Source organism: Lepisosteus platostomus, chromosome 21 (assembly GCF_059453375.1).
Source record: "Lepisosteus platostomus isolate fLepPlt1 chromosome 21, fLepPlt1.hap1, whole genome shotgun sequence".
Lineage (NCBI taxonomy): Eukaryota > Metazoa > Chordata > Actinopteri > Semionotiformes > Lepisosteidae > Lepisosteus > Lepisosteus platostomus.
This window is the reverse complement of record NC_142631.1, coordinates 8,930,547-8,946,759: the sequence shown is the minus strand read 5'-3', so window position 1 is coordinate 8,946,759 and position 16,213 is coordinate 8,930,547. Positions and strand designations below refer to the sequence as shown.

The following is a 16,213-nucleotide window of genomic DNA, read 5'->3' as shown; positions in this document are numbered from 1 at the left end:
GCAACTCACTGTACTACTTATATTGCTGTTATACACTAATCTAATTATACAGTGTAAAATGTATTATAAATATTATTGAAGTGGAACCGTATTTAAGGTATTTACATATTTTAATAGTGGTATTTTTATTCTTGTAATTTTACTTCCAGAAGTCCAGTTCTTTCGATGTCTGATTTTAAATTTGGTTTTCCCGCTGCAACGCCTTTTTCAGGAAAGAACGCGTCTGGTTGGAGAAAATGATCACAAAAAATCTGTCCGTTTCCAATACAAAAACTAAAACCTCCTGTCTTGGGGGACAGAAAGGAAGAAGAGAAAACGTTAACCAAACTTTTTCTGTTTTACATCCAATGAAGAAGCCGGGTTTCCATGTCCAGAGCTGTGATTTGCTGTTCTTTCTTTCTCTCGTTCTGAATGACAGTCTGCGGCAAACTTTTTTCCCCCTTATTTCCAAGATCCTTCAGAGCCGAGTCAGAAAGGGGGCATCACTTCTGATCTTAGACTCAGAATCGAAAAGAACAGAAGAACGGAGAGGGGAGAGAGAGGCAGGGTTGCCCCCATCAATGTACTAACCCTTGGTGGAAGCCAGACTGCAAACTTATGGCTGTGTGAAAAGTAACAGTTTTTTTCTCTGGGATCTTGGCTACGATTACTCTCCTGATCAGAAGTTATCACAAGTATTTTTTTATTTAATCAAATCGATCCACATTTTAGTGGACATCATTGGTGATCATGGATACCCATATAAGATGGAAAATAAAACCTCGGATAAGGAGGGACATGCACCTTACTTTAGCAATAGTTCTACTTTTTGTTACTTCGCAAGCCAGTTCAGGTAAGTGGCAAAATGGTACAGCTCCATTCTCTCCCTGTGCAGAATTGATTGCTCTGTGAGTTGTTTAAACTTCAGTTATTGTATTGTGTCCAAAACAAGTTCCGTGTGCAGTTCGCGAATATCCTTGTCATTTTTTCCCCTAAGACGAGAATCTACGTTGTCGCTTAAAAAACAACAAAATGTTTATATTTCTGGAATGCATTCCAAATTCGTTTTAGTTCCCTGAGCTGATATGAGACGGGGGCCCTTTCTGTGCTTTAAGGAGCGTATCACAATGCTTTGTGTTTAATTTGAGTTCATTTAATCTTCATTATTAGATGCAGTGGCGATACCAGTATTAAAATTTCAGTAAGGCTTTGCAAAGTGTGAAGAAATTGCAATTTCATCTTGCTTTTGCAGAAAAAAAACTTACAGGAATACTTGCTTGAACTTTTGTTTCTTAAGATCAAAGGAATGTTGGTGCCCACTAGGTTTTTTTTTAAAAAACCTGTAAATCTGCGCCACCTATTGTACATTCGTTTTGGGTGTACAATCCCAGTCAAAATCTAAGAAAACGACCTACAGTACTGCAGAAACATACTGTACAGTATATTTGTTCTCATATTTAAAAGAATAATCCTTAAAACACAGAATGTAGTCTTTTTATTCTTCTTGCACTGATTTATAAGTGGACCTCATTACTTCTAGCACTCCTTTAAATTAGATGCTTGTTCGTTAAATATTTGGCAAAAGCTTTTTTTTACTAAAAACTGATTTGTCAATCCACAAGTTAATTGCTAATCCACAAGTTTTTTTTTCAGTTTAGAAAGAAGATCCCAATGACTATTATATACAGTATGAGAAATATAAGAAATACATAACAAAACTCAAAAATCAAAATGATGTTTGTGCAACCAACAATTTTTAGAAACAGTTGTCAGTCTGGGATTTTTATATAAGTAAACCAGTGAAAAATCTTTGTCCTTTTGTACATGGAAACTCTGGTACCTACAGTAGGTTATGGTAACGAAACTGAAATGCCGATAGATCGAAACATCTGGCAGTTTCTGCTTTCTCCACAAAAAATGCAGAAACTATCAGCCTTTAAATACAGCTCTTAAGGGATCACCCTGAACTGGATCAGAATCAAGACAGGAAAGAATCCAGACCGCCATGTGGTGCTGACACACCTGGCTTCCATAAAAAAAAGATCGCATATATTAAAGACGGACGTGAGTTTTTATTAAAGTCTGTCGGGAAACTTAAAATCCGTGATTAAGGGCGCCTGTAAAAGAAAAAAAAATATTTTTTTAACGCGCGATTATCCACTTTACTGTAAATTTCAGAAAAAAACTAAAGTGGCTGTTTAAAGTAGGTAAATAGGTGGAAGCTTCATGTCAGGTTCCTGTAACAATGTTAGTTTACCTACAGTACCCCATCAGTGTTAAAGGACTGTTATTCCAATCTTTCTGTGCAACGTGATGTCAGACTTTCAAGAGCTTACTAACAGACTTACGGGGAGCATAAGGGTGGAGTTGCTAGCTTGTCTGTCGAGACTATTGCTCAGAAAGTAATACACTCTGAACCTGTTTGAAAAAAGTATCTTGTTCATAAAGCAGATTTAACTTTTTTTTTTGCTTTTTAATGATCTTTTCATTTTTGCAGCAAGTATCTAAGTAATCTTGCTAGGATGTTGTAAAAATATTTTTATGCAGAAGAATTTGCATTCCAGAATATGAATGATGGAAAAACACAAGAATTAAAAGAAATTAAAAAAGGTTCTATGGATAAACCCATTGTCTAATTCTTGGCATCAGAACAGTTTTGTGGTTTTCTGCCTGGGAGAAATTAGAATTCAATAGAAACTACTCCTCATAAAAGTCATATTTCCTAACAAATTAAGAGAAATCACCATGTGTATTGCTCATACCCCAGGTTTGATTATTTTCTCAATTATTTCAAAGTTTCTTTTTATGTTCTTATTGCACATGGACAGTAAGTCTAAACCTAGTAGATACTGTAGGAGGACAGTGTCTTAACCTGATGTAGTCACCTTTGATCTAATTGAAAAAATGAATATACTGTATAGCTCCTGGACATTTGCTTAACTGCAAGTGCAAACACCTTAATTTGGTTCTAATTGGACACTTGCTGGCTTGAGGAGGGAGGAGGGAGTTCTTTTCACCTCAGAACTCACTGTTGGAAGGCTGTTTGCATTGGCGTCCTGCATGGTGATGTCACTGTGTGCCTTCCTTGCCCAATGATGTCACAGCATTTAGCTCCAGTGCAAGCTGAGTGCTCCAGCATTTCAAGCGATAAGCAGACATTTTTAAAAAGCTTAGCCTTAGAGGTGTTCAACCTTTTTTTCCCATTTATGATGTTAAAACACACACACACTCACAAAAACAATACTGTCAGGCTTATGAGTTTTGGCTCCAGTTCATGTGCTATTTCAAACAGCTGGAATGGGATTTTATTTTATTGTTCTACTGGAAGTGAAACTTGTTGGATACCTGATTTTCTTTGCTTTTTGGAGGCTAGGCAGAAAGGAACTGGGTGCAATAAAGAAGACCATGTAGGTCATTATTGAAGTGAACCCCAGATATAAGACACCTAATAGACTGTAATTAAGAAATATTAACCAAATATGCTGAGAATGCAGAGCAACAGAAACAGACACAAGAAAATCCTGATGTTCCAAAGCTCTCTCATTCATTTCTTCTTGTGTCATAGAAATAGCTTGTAATGGATTTATAGGACTTTCCTGGCAGTTTCTGATCTCCAGTTCATGTGCTATTTTAAATGGCTGGAATGGAATTTGAAATCTATTAACTGCCTTTATGTCTATAGGGACTGTTTGAATATCTGGGGCTTTTAATTCCTCTAGATGTCCATAGTTTTGATTCATTTTAACCTATGAATAATAAGTATCTATAAGCAAACTAAAAGCATTTAATAATGCATGTTGCTTACCTAAATCATTTGTGAATGGTTTTAAAAATTGTGAGAGCATTAGAAGGAAATCAAGGAGAACTACATTCTCTTGACTTGAAAGATAAGATATAGCTTAATAAGTTGCATTTATGAGATATCTGTTGGTCTTTTTCCTACTTTCTTAGATGTACAAGGGTTTTATCCCTTGTACAAATAGAGAAAAACATCAAAAATAAAGTCTTTGACAGCTAAGGTGAAATAAATTGGAAGCCTTGTCCAAAAAAGAAGTACCCAGTTTAGGATTCTCTGAAGCTTCCTGAATTTGATATTAGGATATTTTATGCTTGTCTACGTTAAGATCAGTATATTCACTCTAGAATAGTTTGAACAACATGCTGAAATTCACAGTACTTAGAGGAATATCTCTGGTTTAATACTTTCTTGTTTACATGCTCTATAAACATATTTGAGTGACATTTGGGTACAGGACTGAAACACTGTTTTGTGTTAGTTTTCCTGAAACCTACTGAATAGTTTTATAATGAATGATGCATACAGTATAAATGTAATTTTCACCTTTGTTTCATGATGACATCCATTAAAAAGGACTTACTGTAGGACTTCCTTAAATGACCTTATTATGAAAGATTGGTCTAGTTCCAAAATGCATGTTCTTCACTGAACATGTTCAAGTTTTTCAAATAATTTTCTGTCATGTATTAAAGTCATTTATGAAATTGAAACTTTTTTGACAGTAAGTTTCACAAGAACAAAATGCTACTCAGTTATTGGAAACTTATTGCGGTGCAACTATGTTAGCAGCCTGTCTTTCCATATACTTAAACATACAGTATTGATGTGCATAACTGATCCACTTTTTATTTTAACTTCAGATTGTTTTATAAAGGAGACTCCTTAGGTCACACTGCTTGTGTCCATCAAGGATAACCTAAGGAACAAATACAATTCAGAAGAACCATGAGCATTTCACTATTTAGGTAAAAGTTTCCAATGAATCACCAAGGTTTCATTTTTCTGCAGCATTGTCATCTTTCAATTATTAACGATTGAGCTACATAACACAACCATACAAGACACGGAAGCTATATCAAGTTCACCATTAGCAAAAAAGTATATTTAATAATCAGTGCAATTAAGCAACTGGATGCTTAGATGGACCAAAACCAGATGAACCTGCCTTGAGGTCTAGGTTTGGAAATAAATTATCTTAATTTACAAAAATGTTACCTACTGTAATAGTATTTACTACAATGTTCCACCCCTGGTAGTTATTTTGCCATAAAACATTTAAGGCTCATTCTTTTCTCAGGGTGGCCTACAAAGTAGTTAAAAGGTAATGGTGGGCCTTAGCTTCTTATAGTTTAAAGTGCACATACACTGTATCTGTATGTTTGATGATCCATTATCATATTTCTCGGGCTTTTGTGCTACATTAAAAAAATATACAGCTAATGCAAGCTTTTGTTTTTTTTTATGGACATGAAATGTTTTAAGGTTTTAATGACAAGTTAGGCTGTTATTAACCTCATAAAAGCCAAATGCTGAAACAAAGTCACAAAACCATAAAAGTAACAGCTTCAAGAACAATAAAACAAACAAAAAAGTGGCACTGGAAGCCATTAGGTGCAGGCCATTGATTTTTTTTACATTTCTCTGCCAAGTGTTCTGAAAATATGATGTGTAAACTCTGGGTTTTCATCTGTAAAAGACTATAAATGTCTTTCTTTTGAGGTCCAACCTTACTATTCTAAAATGAATGTCTGGTCTTTCATGGTTGGCATCCATGAAGGCAAGCCTTTCATTATACTGTATATGTGCAATAATTAAAGGGAAAAATGGATGCAAATGCCACGTTTCCAAATGAAGAACAAACTTTTGCTTTTTTTATCCTTCAGTAAAATGCGCCTTAATGATGGGGGATTTTTACAATGGACACCTGCTTTTTTGGATCACCTTTCCCTCAGATGCTTAAAGCAAAACTATCCTACATTTAAATTTATTGTACATGTCTGTTTTTGCCTCTGGTTAGCATTTATTGTCTTAATATCTTAATTTGTCTCTTGTGCCTCCACTCTATTCTGTTTTATAGGTTTACTCATTTGCTCATACCTATGCCTCAGGCTGACCTCCACTGAGAGCTGTCACTCAAAAATCCTTTGGTCCTTGTGATGCTATTAACAGAGTTGATGTGATAAACTGATAATATTTGTACATTTGTTGATATCAGATGAATAAAAATGTTAAATGCCTACTTTTATATTGCTAAAATAACGTATTTAGTTAACAGGCATTGAAACCTGAGTTAAAAATGTAGGCAATTGTTAGTGTACTGCATATTATCAAACTGAATTTCCAAACTTGTCTGAAGCCCAAAAGAGTAGGGCTGTTGTGGCAATATTCGGGCCTATTGACTTAAGATGAAGACAAGCTTGGCTAAACAGCCTGGACTCTGCAGGCTTCTGCTGTTCTCCAATGGAGCTCTTTGAAGAGCAGAGGTTGTGAGCAAAAGGTGGGATTGTATCAGTGTTAGCTTGTTCACCACTGACCCACATTTTGGGATTGCAATGGTCAGAACATTTTTAAATAAATGTTTCAAACAACAGATAGAAATAGTAGGAAACAATGTGGGTGACACTGTAACAATGATGAGAAACGTGAAATGAAAAGAGTCAGTTGAGGACAACTGGACATGCTCAACTAAAATTAGCTATCAGGGAAAGGGACAATGGTAAAAAAATAACTCTGCCATATCCATCTTTTTAACTTCAGTGACATCATGTCTGAATTATATTAACCCTTCACTCTCTATTGACCACACAGTGCTCAGTTTTGAGCTTCACTCCTTAAGGGTGCTTCTGCTTCTTCTGCAGTCTCTCATACTGTACATGATCCATCCCCCTAAAAAGCAAAGCCAAGTAGAAGATGTATTTTATAAGTCAATCCAGACGTCCTAAAAATTTCATAAATGCCTTTTTTATTGTAGGTATTGTATATGCCCGTGTAAAACAATAGCATAATAACAAATTTTTGGTCTAGGAGAAGAATGCTGCAGGATTTGAGATATACTGTAGAGTAGGTTTCGGCACCAAGTAATGAGTATACCGTGTTGTCACAATGAAAGCTGTTAATGTAGCTTTTATTAGTTATACCATATCTGACATAGAAATTATAGAATAACTTTCAGTGCTGTGTGATTAAAATTCTATGGTGAATACAACTGTAAGATCATTGCTAAATGGAAATGCATTCTTTCAAGAGTAATCAAGTAATATGTTTTATGTTCTACTGTACACAGTATGTAATGTAGGTTATGTTTGTCCAAATTAAGAAATCTGTCTTTTGTTTCTGCTGAGCTTCTTTTTTAGTTGTGTCATGGATATTCTTGCTGTGCAGAAACATAAGAACGTTTCCATTGTTTTTACAGTTAGCAGCTAAGTAATTTTATGTTCTTGCCTGTTTTAAAGCTATAATGTTTAATAGCTTTTAAGCATTTTCTTTTTCACAGTCTGTATTTATTAATTAAAAAGTGACTTTAAAATAGGTTAAGCAAACATGAAAAGGTTTTATAGAAATTAAGGTTTACAACCATCTTCTCCTTGTCAAGATATTTTATTAATTAAACTGACTGCAAATGATTGTATATGAAATCTGTGTGCATAGGATCCAAAGCCACAGCCTGCATTGTGTCGTAAAGAGATGTTCTTCCATTTGAAAACTATAGACTACGATGAACACAAATTAAAATCTCTGTCAACATACTGTATACCAAATGCTCATTTTGTTTCTACCAAAATTCAAATCTAAAATAGAAAGACATTAAAACAGTTACTTAGACCTCCATTTTATTAGTGTTTCCAGATTCACAAAATTGACAAAACCAAATCATAACACCTTGGTGGCTTACAGTGGCACTAGATATATCTACAGAAGGTGTCTGCAAACTTGGTTCTGGTGAGCACCAGTCTTCCAGGTTTTATAGATAAACTTATAGAGTCAGAGTCAGTGGAGATCTGGAATTCACATTAACTATTCTAACAAGGCTATTGATTGATCCAAATACAGTAAGTCATAAAAGCTTAGATGGATTGAAAAATTAGAAAGCACTATGGTGTTTCAGGATCAAATTTGCAGATCCTTGAGCTATACTGGTGGGATACTAGGTCTTGGCCATGACGTGTTTAAAATAAGATTGAAACTATGATTATTTTACCGTAGCAGTGAAGAGAGACTACTGTACAGTGACATTGATGGATATTGAGATGTACTATCTTAGCTATGTTTCAAGCAGTGAGCGGAGTATTCAGTGGGAGTAGAAGCAGCAAAAAAAAAATACAGTATCTAAGAGACTGGAGAATTACAGTAAATATATCATTTCATATCCTTACAGTATGTAAAAAGTAAATGAAAACAGAACTTCATTCTATTGATTAATAAAGATTAATAAAAACCATAGATTAAGATTAATGAAGGATAAAGATTAATGAAAACAAAGGTATCTCAATGAGTTCTAATAAAATGAAATGTGAATCAACCATATTGAATTGAGTAAAAATGAGCCCATACTGCATCTACTGTTTAAGTGATTGAATCACTTCATTATTTTGCTGACCACACTAGTGGTGCCCCTGTACAGATGAGTCAGGCATCATTTAAAGTGAATAGCAATCTTTCAGACCCAAATTTTTCTACTTTTCTTTTTTATTTCTTTAAATGAGATAAGCAGGGAGATTAAAATTCAAATATTGTTGTGATGGGAACTTTTTGTGCTTTTCCCAGGACAATAAAAATAGCATCTTTTAAGACTTCAGCATAATGCAGCCATGCATTTTGGCTACCATGATTCTGTATGTCTGAAGTATGAAAAGACTCTAGTTGGACAAGGTTAAAGTTACAGTCATATAGAGTTGATGGGAATTTCGGTGCATTCAGTCTGGGTTGTCTGGGAGATTGCTATCTTTTATGGAAGTTCAGATATAACTAGGTTAGGTGAAGCATAAAAAAAGAAGAAAAGACTGAAGTCACCCCTTTAACACAACAGGGTTTTTTGCATTGGGCAGAACGTCAGTACTTTTCTTCCCAATAATCCAATAATGTTCAGGAAATTATTGGAGCGAATTAAATAGTTATATAAATCTCTAGAATACTAAATAGCTGAAATTCGTTTGCCATCTATTTTTATCACATATCCTAAGTGAAAATAAATGTCGTTATTTTACCAAAATTAAATTAAGATTTCTTGTATTGCCTCTGTAACATTCAACAGCATCATTTTATGGCACTTAAAAAGAATCCTTTGTAAGATTTATCATGAGCCTGCAAAAGGCTGAACATCCTTATCTAGACCACCAAACACGAGTAGACATGCCCCAGAGTCAAAACGTACCTACACCACAGGTTTTTAGAGTGAAAAATCTAAATCGGTACTTTTGAAGTTCAAAAAGAATTTAGAGATTCACTTGGGTGCATCTGGCCGGGGAGCTTTTACTGCAAAAATCCAAATGAACCACTTAGCTGTTTAAAGCTAGAGGAACATGATATGTCTGCATAAAAAGGGCCCATCTCTTCTAACAATTCTGAAACCTGAGATGCTTCTGTGAATCAGTAGTTAACCCTGAATTAAATTTCAACTTTGACAAAGACCATACCGTGTATGCTAAATAATCAGTTATTTTTTATTCTGTTGTCAGTAGGAGATTAGAAATGCTTTAAAAGGAAAGTTTCTGTCAGGGCTGTGTTGCAAATCCATTATCTTAAAAAGATTCAGTAATCTCAAGGACCCATTTACTAGTTTAAGCTTCTAAAGTTGGTAAGACAAGTACATTTTTGACTGAAATAGTAAAGTGAATTAGGTTTAAATTAAGGTCCACAAGGTGAACTGAGCCTAGTGAAAGAGCAATATCTTACAAACAGTGCTTTAAACTGATAAATAGAACTTACTGTACATGAGGCCTAACCTTACATGAGAAGATACATAATTATTCACCATTGAATCATCTCATGTTCAAGGTCTCCCACCATAACATTCCTTTTATTTTATTTTACTGTGCATTGTGATTTGATATTATTTCTGTGCCGATTTTGTCAGTGTTTTATAAAAGATTGGAAAGTCATGAAGGTCTTTTACTTAAAGTTTAAAAAGTGAGAAGAATGCTACAGCAATGTGTAATATTACCCTATGGAAAGTTGTGCTAAAATCTTTACAAAACAGACATTCTTTGCTTTAATGGAAGGTGGTGCAAGTATGATAATGGAGCATCTGTCATCACTTTCCTAACAAATTTGTCACTTAAGTGGAGGGCATCTTTTAATGGCTAATGTTAAGTCACAAAAAGTTGGTTTTGTAGCACAGAGACTCTAAATAAATATTTGTCTGGCTTTAGTTCACCTAAGTGTTCGCAAATTAACTAGCAGCCTTTGTGTTATCTAGAGGAACCCTGGTATTACAAAAAGAGAACAATTATAGACTCCATATTATTATTTCAGAGACTTGTGTTTATCATCTTGATGTTGTTATTCATCACTTTACTACACTGAAAACCAAGTTGTCTTAATCAAATGTCAGGTGCTGTTAAAGGATTTGTTAAGAAAAAAAGTATTTCACTTAATAAAGACTTAACAGAATACAGCATTGTGATTAAGTATTGGATGTACAGTACATTTGTTTGCAGTCCATGGAAAACAAATCCAGTACCAGTAAGGAATTGTTTTTAGAGATGAGCTACAGAGAGACAGCCTATTTACAGCAATGTTAATTATAGGAGGACTCTATATCTGTAGCTGTTCTGGAAGGATAACAAGTGGATTGAAAGTGGCTTGACAGAGTTACGCTCTGTGGTGTCTGTGGTGTTAAAGAAGTAAGTCAGATAAGGTCACAACTTGACTTAGATTTGGACTCTGTATAATACAATTAAGAGGATCCTAGAAAAATGTTTGGCCAGATTCAACAGCTTTTAACACAAGTTCAGCACCTTTTTATGAAGCAATATAAAACAACACTTGAAGAAGGCTCAACTGCAGAAACTGTTTTTTCTACTTTTCAGTAGGGAATTAACCTTTACATGTTCCTTTGCAGTATAAAATGTCTACATTCAAAGTTATGTTTAAACTATGTATTGATTGTATTAAAAACAATGTACATGCCATGTGAGGACAGTGCTTATAGAAAACACAATCTTCCTCTATCAAACATGTTATGAAGCTTTATTATGCAGTAATATGTAATTTCATACGGAACGGTATTGCTTCCAGAGACAGAAAGAGATTATGAGCATTGCTGTTCACGTTTTCTTTTAAAAAAACTATTTTAGAACACTGACACAGATAAATTTTGTTTGGTACAGAGCAGTCTGGACTTTCCTCAGCAATAACACCATTTGCACTGAAAGAATAATATCTGCCTCACACATCCCCCCACTGGGAAGTCAGATATACACTGGAATGCACTACTCCCGCAGCCTAACATTCCATTGGCTGTTGCTGACCATTAAAATGCTAGCACCATGGAATTCCATGATCAGTTATTTCAAGGGCATTCAGCTTGTGTGTGTGATACTACTACATTAGTCAGCATTTAGGATGCTACAGTATATGTAAATAAGCTATAGATTTAATAATGCTGTGACAGTAAAATGCAGGCTGTTTTGTGTCTAAGAGCTGTTCAGTAATTTTAATATGTGAAGTAAAATATCTCAGCGCTATCTTTAAAAGTGGTCAAACTGAAGAAGCTATTGCATTTAAATGGTTTTTGGTTATGGTTTCCATAAGCCTTTGTCACAGTGCTGGTGGTGATGGATCCAACCAGACTCCTTGTGCGTATAACTGGAAGTTATTATATTGACAGAATGGGAAATATGATGTGACATGACTCATGCTTTCCATTCTAATTTTTAAACCCTGTGACTCTGTGGGGTGGCAACAATTTGACAAGAAAATTACAGATTTATTCAAAGGACTTTTGTTTAATCTATCAGCATTTCTATTAAGCCACATTGAGTTGGATATTCTTATTGAATGTCTAAATGTGACATTAAAGTTTAATATATATTTGAGCAAGATTGGGTTAGATTTACTTGATCATTAGTTAAATGGAAAATATTTGATTTCGATTGTTCGTGTTTATCCATTTCACTAGTATAACAGAGACCAATGGGTAGTTAATACAACTACAATGTTTTTCAAAAACCATGTATGAGAATTTAAGAGTTAATAGAGGTACGCTTTGTCTAATTTTTGGAGAGATTTAGAGAGTGTAGAGAAGGAGAAGTAAGCTGATGTTATCTGACAGAGTAAGAAACAATTCTACCCTGAAGGCAACCTGAAGCTTTCTATTATGTGGAAAACGAGTGTTCTCTGTGAAGAACAAAAACAAGAGGGCTGACTGACATGAAAAGGTGGTAAAATGAGACTATGGCTATGAGGATGCAGAGCAATATAATATCGCACAGAAAAAAGTCAAGTTGGAGTTGTTTTAAAAACAGTTATTTGCTGTTCTTGTGAATATTTGTGTTGTGCTTTTCTTTATCCTGTACTTTCACTTCAATACCCCTGTTTCAGAAATGTACAGTATTTGAACTGTGAAATGCAATCCTGTAGCTGAGATTGCTTTGTTTGGGAGAGACTCACAATTTTTAACATGTTAAGAATTACTCTATTTGCTGGCCTTATTATATATATTAGTTATATAATAGTTATTATATATATAAAGTTCATATATACATCTCCCCATGTTATTAAACCAAAATAGAAACATAAATAAAGAGAAACATGTTTGCTTGCATTTCACAAGCTATTTAAAATGTTAAAAGAGTAAAGAGACACCAATGCATGTAAAGCTATAAGCAATGAAACAGTATTATTCTGGAGATGAAAAAGGATTTCTGCAGGAATTGTCCATATAGTTGTAATTAAAGAGGTTTAAAATAAATTAAATTAAAATGTGTACTTTAATTACCTGCATCACATTTCGAAATCATTAAAAAAATTAAGTTCTTGGTGCAAGAAAAGTTGTTCAATGTCTAAAACTGGTTAAAGTTCCTGAAATTTATGTGTCAAACCACAGTAACAGTCCTATAGTCCTCGCTCATTAACTCTCCCTTGAAATTGAGCTTTTGGGGAAAGTTCTAAAATTTTCTAGCAATTGAAGGTTGGGATGATTATCACTTGACAGGTGATCGTTAGTCTGAAACAGCTGTTTTACTGTAGTTACCAGTTTAGTGAGCAGCAAAAATAGCTTCACCCAGTAGGACACCAAAAGCTTATAGAACTAGGGCAGGAAGTTGTTGCCATAGAGATATGAAAAGTATTCTGTGTTTGAAGGGGTCTCTCTCAGAGACTTATAATAATAATAAAAATAATGTTTCTTTAGTAGCCCTATACAATTTCTTGCATTAGGAATTCATCTTTTCACATACCCCAGCTTTTCTCCAAGGAGACAGACAGGGAGAGAAGCTTGGGGTCAGAGCACAGGGTCTGCCATTGTACGGTGCCCCTAGAGCAGTTGGGGTTAAGGGCCTTGCTCAGGGGCCCAACAGAGTAGGATTCCTCTGCCGGCCGCAGGATTTGAACCAGCAACCTTCCAGTCACAGACACAGATCCTTAGCCACAGAGCCACCGCCAAGGCTTTGGCCATACTATATGCCACTTATATTTTTATCTTTTTACCTTTTAATAATTATTTATTTGAATGCTATTTCTCACTGTGTGGCTTGCCAGTAGATGTTCTATGTAGAAAGAGTAGCAAAATTTTAGACGCTTGCAAAACCTACAGAAATTAAAATGATTTAAATAGAAATTATTTATATTTTATGTGTATTAGTTACTAAATAGATCCAAATACCCTAATCAGAAACGTATGGAAAGCACATGGTGTAGAGTACACTTAACATTTGTTTAGTAGACTTTGTTCTCTAATGTTCCATAACATGAATTAGTCATATTCATACGAATTGTACTGTGTGTACAATGCAATGATCTTTTTTAATATTTTGGGGATAGAATTTGACAAATATATGTACAGTGTGTGCATTAGCTTTATTGTTTTAGTATATATTACTTTACACTGTGATTGCTTTTGTTTTTGTTTTGAGTTTTTGACATTGTGTGATATACTACAGTTTGTTAATTCTGCTCAGTACATGTTCTTCAAGTTCAAGTTCTTGCCTCCACTGAAAAATGCTTCTGTTTGGATACTCGCTCCTCCAATCTCGGTTCTCCATAAGCTTTGTCACCTCCATACACCATGCTAATTTAGATAAAAAACGTTTTTTTAAAGAGATAACCTGGGAGATGAACCATTTTAAATTGAAAAGGCTCTCAAAGTGAATCTGGTGTCACCTTCATCTGTCACCCCTGCATATTTGAAGTTTTGAAAAGGGTTCATGATGCACTAGAATGAACTTACGTAGAGAAAAAGAGAAGGACTGTAGAGGAGTTTAGTTGATGGACCATTCACATTTCACTGCAACTGCTACAAGATCAAATAGCATTTAATGACTTTTTTATTATTATTTTTTAAAAGGTGATAGTCCTAAAGGGAGAGAAGAAAATCTGCAAAGGCATGGTTGCCTGGAAAGGGAAATAATGGAGAACAAAGAAACCTACAAATGTAGAGATTGTTTAATTTTCTTTTTCTTTTCTTTTCAAATAATTTTTCCCTGAGACACTATTACATTCCATTTTTAGACAGGTACAGGATCTTTTATTTGTGTTCCTGTATTGCTGCTGCCATGTTTTATTGGACTGTGTAACATTGTAATTAAAGTAATGTTAGTGAGAGAAAATATATATAAACACACATCTGAAGTAGCTACACCACTGAAACATGTTTTATTTTACATTTCAGTATATAATTAATCTCTATATTTTTCATTAATATATAAAACACTTTAGATGAACATGTGTAAGAAAAAGCTTATATACAGTAAAAGGTATACTTTTTCAGTTTTTTTCAATAACACTTGATAAAGCATTATTTTTGCTCTTATCATTGAGATAGCTCTACCAGTATTTATAACAAGATAATTTGTTCAGTATTAAAAAAACTTGAAAAATGTCTCAGATTCTCAAAAAATACAATTTAGCCTTACAAGCTTAATGGAATTTCCCTAGTTTTACATTCTAACAATTTTGGGCTTTTTTCACTAAAGTTTCTCATTTGTACCATTCGAAAAAATGAACAACATTTATAACCAGAGCCATATCACCCTGAAACTCACAACTGGCAGCCCACTGAAGCTAAGCAGGTGTGAGCCTGGTCAGTACCTGGATAAGAGACTGGGGAAACACTAAGGTTGCTGCTGGAAGCGGTGTTAGTGAGGCCAGCAAGGAGTGCTCACCCTGCGGTCTATGTGGGTCCTAATCCCTCAGTATAGTGATGGGGACACTATACTGTAAAAAGGAGCTGTCCTTGGTATGAGATGTCAAACTGAGGCCCTGACTCTCTGTGGTCATTAAAAATCCCAGGGCATTTCTTGAAAAGAGTAGGGGTTACCCTGGCATCCTTTCCAAATTTCCCATTGGCCCTTACCAATCATGGCCTCCTAATAATCCCCATCTATGAATTGTCTCATTATGTATTATGAACTAATTCTCTTTACTGTCTGTAGTTAAAAAGTTCAGATTTTACCTTGATTGTTGATTTTTGGCATCGTCTTATGGATTTTTGTTAGAAAAGTGAACTACTGTAAGTCCCAGTGAATTATGCAGTATATCCACTTTAAAGACTGTTCACTGCTGAACATCAGTACTGTTTAAGACTTAAAGATCCTTATGATCATACTGGGAATGCATTCTTCTTGAAAATATTTCAGAGCAAACTCACATTATTAACATAACAACACTTACATGATGACATTTAAGCTGTATACTTCTGATAATGCTGTATCATAGTTTAATAATATTTACATTTAGTTTACATTTACATTTAGTTTAATACATTTTTGAATGGTCCATTTACTAAACTGCTCGCTTTGTGAAACACTTTGGTGCCACTGATGGCAAGTACTTTGATTTATGACATTTCAATATTTCAATCTGCACAGAAATATAGTATTTTTTATGTGAAATCACTCTGGTATGTTTTAAATATTTAGTTTAATTGAAGTAAATATTTGAGTTGTGTTGGGCATGGATGTCAGTGAGCAAGGTTTATTATTCCTACCAGCACAATTTGGATATCAAATGATTTATACAGTATACTGTAAGTACTTGGTGAGGAGGAATGTATATCAGTGTGCTAAAGACATCAGCGAAAATGTAATTTAAAGAAGCCAACACAGTGTACTTTTTCAAGAAAAGTAATATATTTTAGGGGTTGTCTTATATTTTCCATGATGTAATGGCATCATGGAAAATGTAAGACAACTGCTAAAATATGACTTTCCTTAAAAAAAAAATACTGTACACTGTGTTGGCTTTTTCGTCTAACTCTCCAGTGGGACTGTATGGTTC

The 16,213-nt window shown here is 34.5% G+C and overlaps 1 protein-coding gene across 3 annotated transcripts in view; it reads left to right on the top strand.

Moving 5' to 3' along the window:
• The first annotated feature begins 324 nt into the window (after positions 1 to 324).
• The window catches only part of col5a1 (procollagen, type V, alpha 1), a 166,544-nt gene continuing 150,655 nt past the window's right edge, over positions 325 to 16,213 (top strand). For 2 of the 3 annotated variants that reach the window (XM_088615467.1, XM_088615465.1), the window contains exon 1: positions 326 to 832. In XM_088615467.1, the coding sequence (XP_088471593.1) occupies positions 730 to 832 (103 nt within the window). In that variant the 5' untranslated portion in view covers positions 326 to 729. Of the gene's footprint in view, positions 833 to 16,213 lie in introns of all 3 variants that reach the window. The other variant, XM_088615466.1, reaches the window with a different exon arrangement.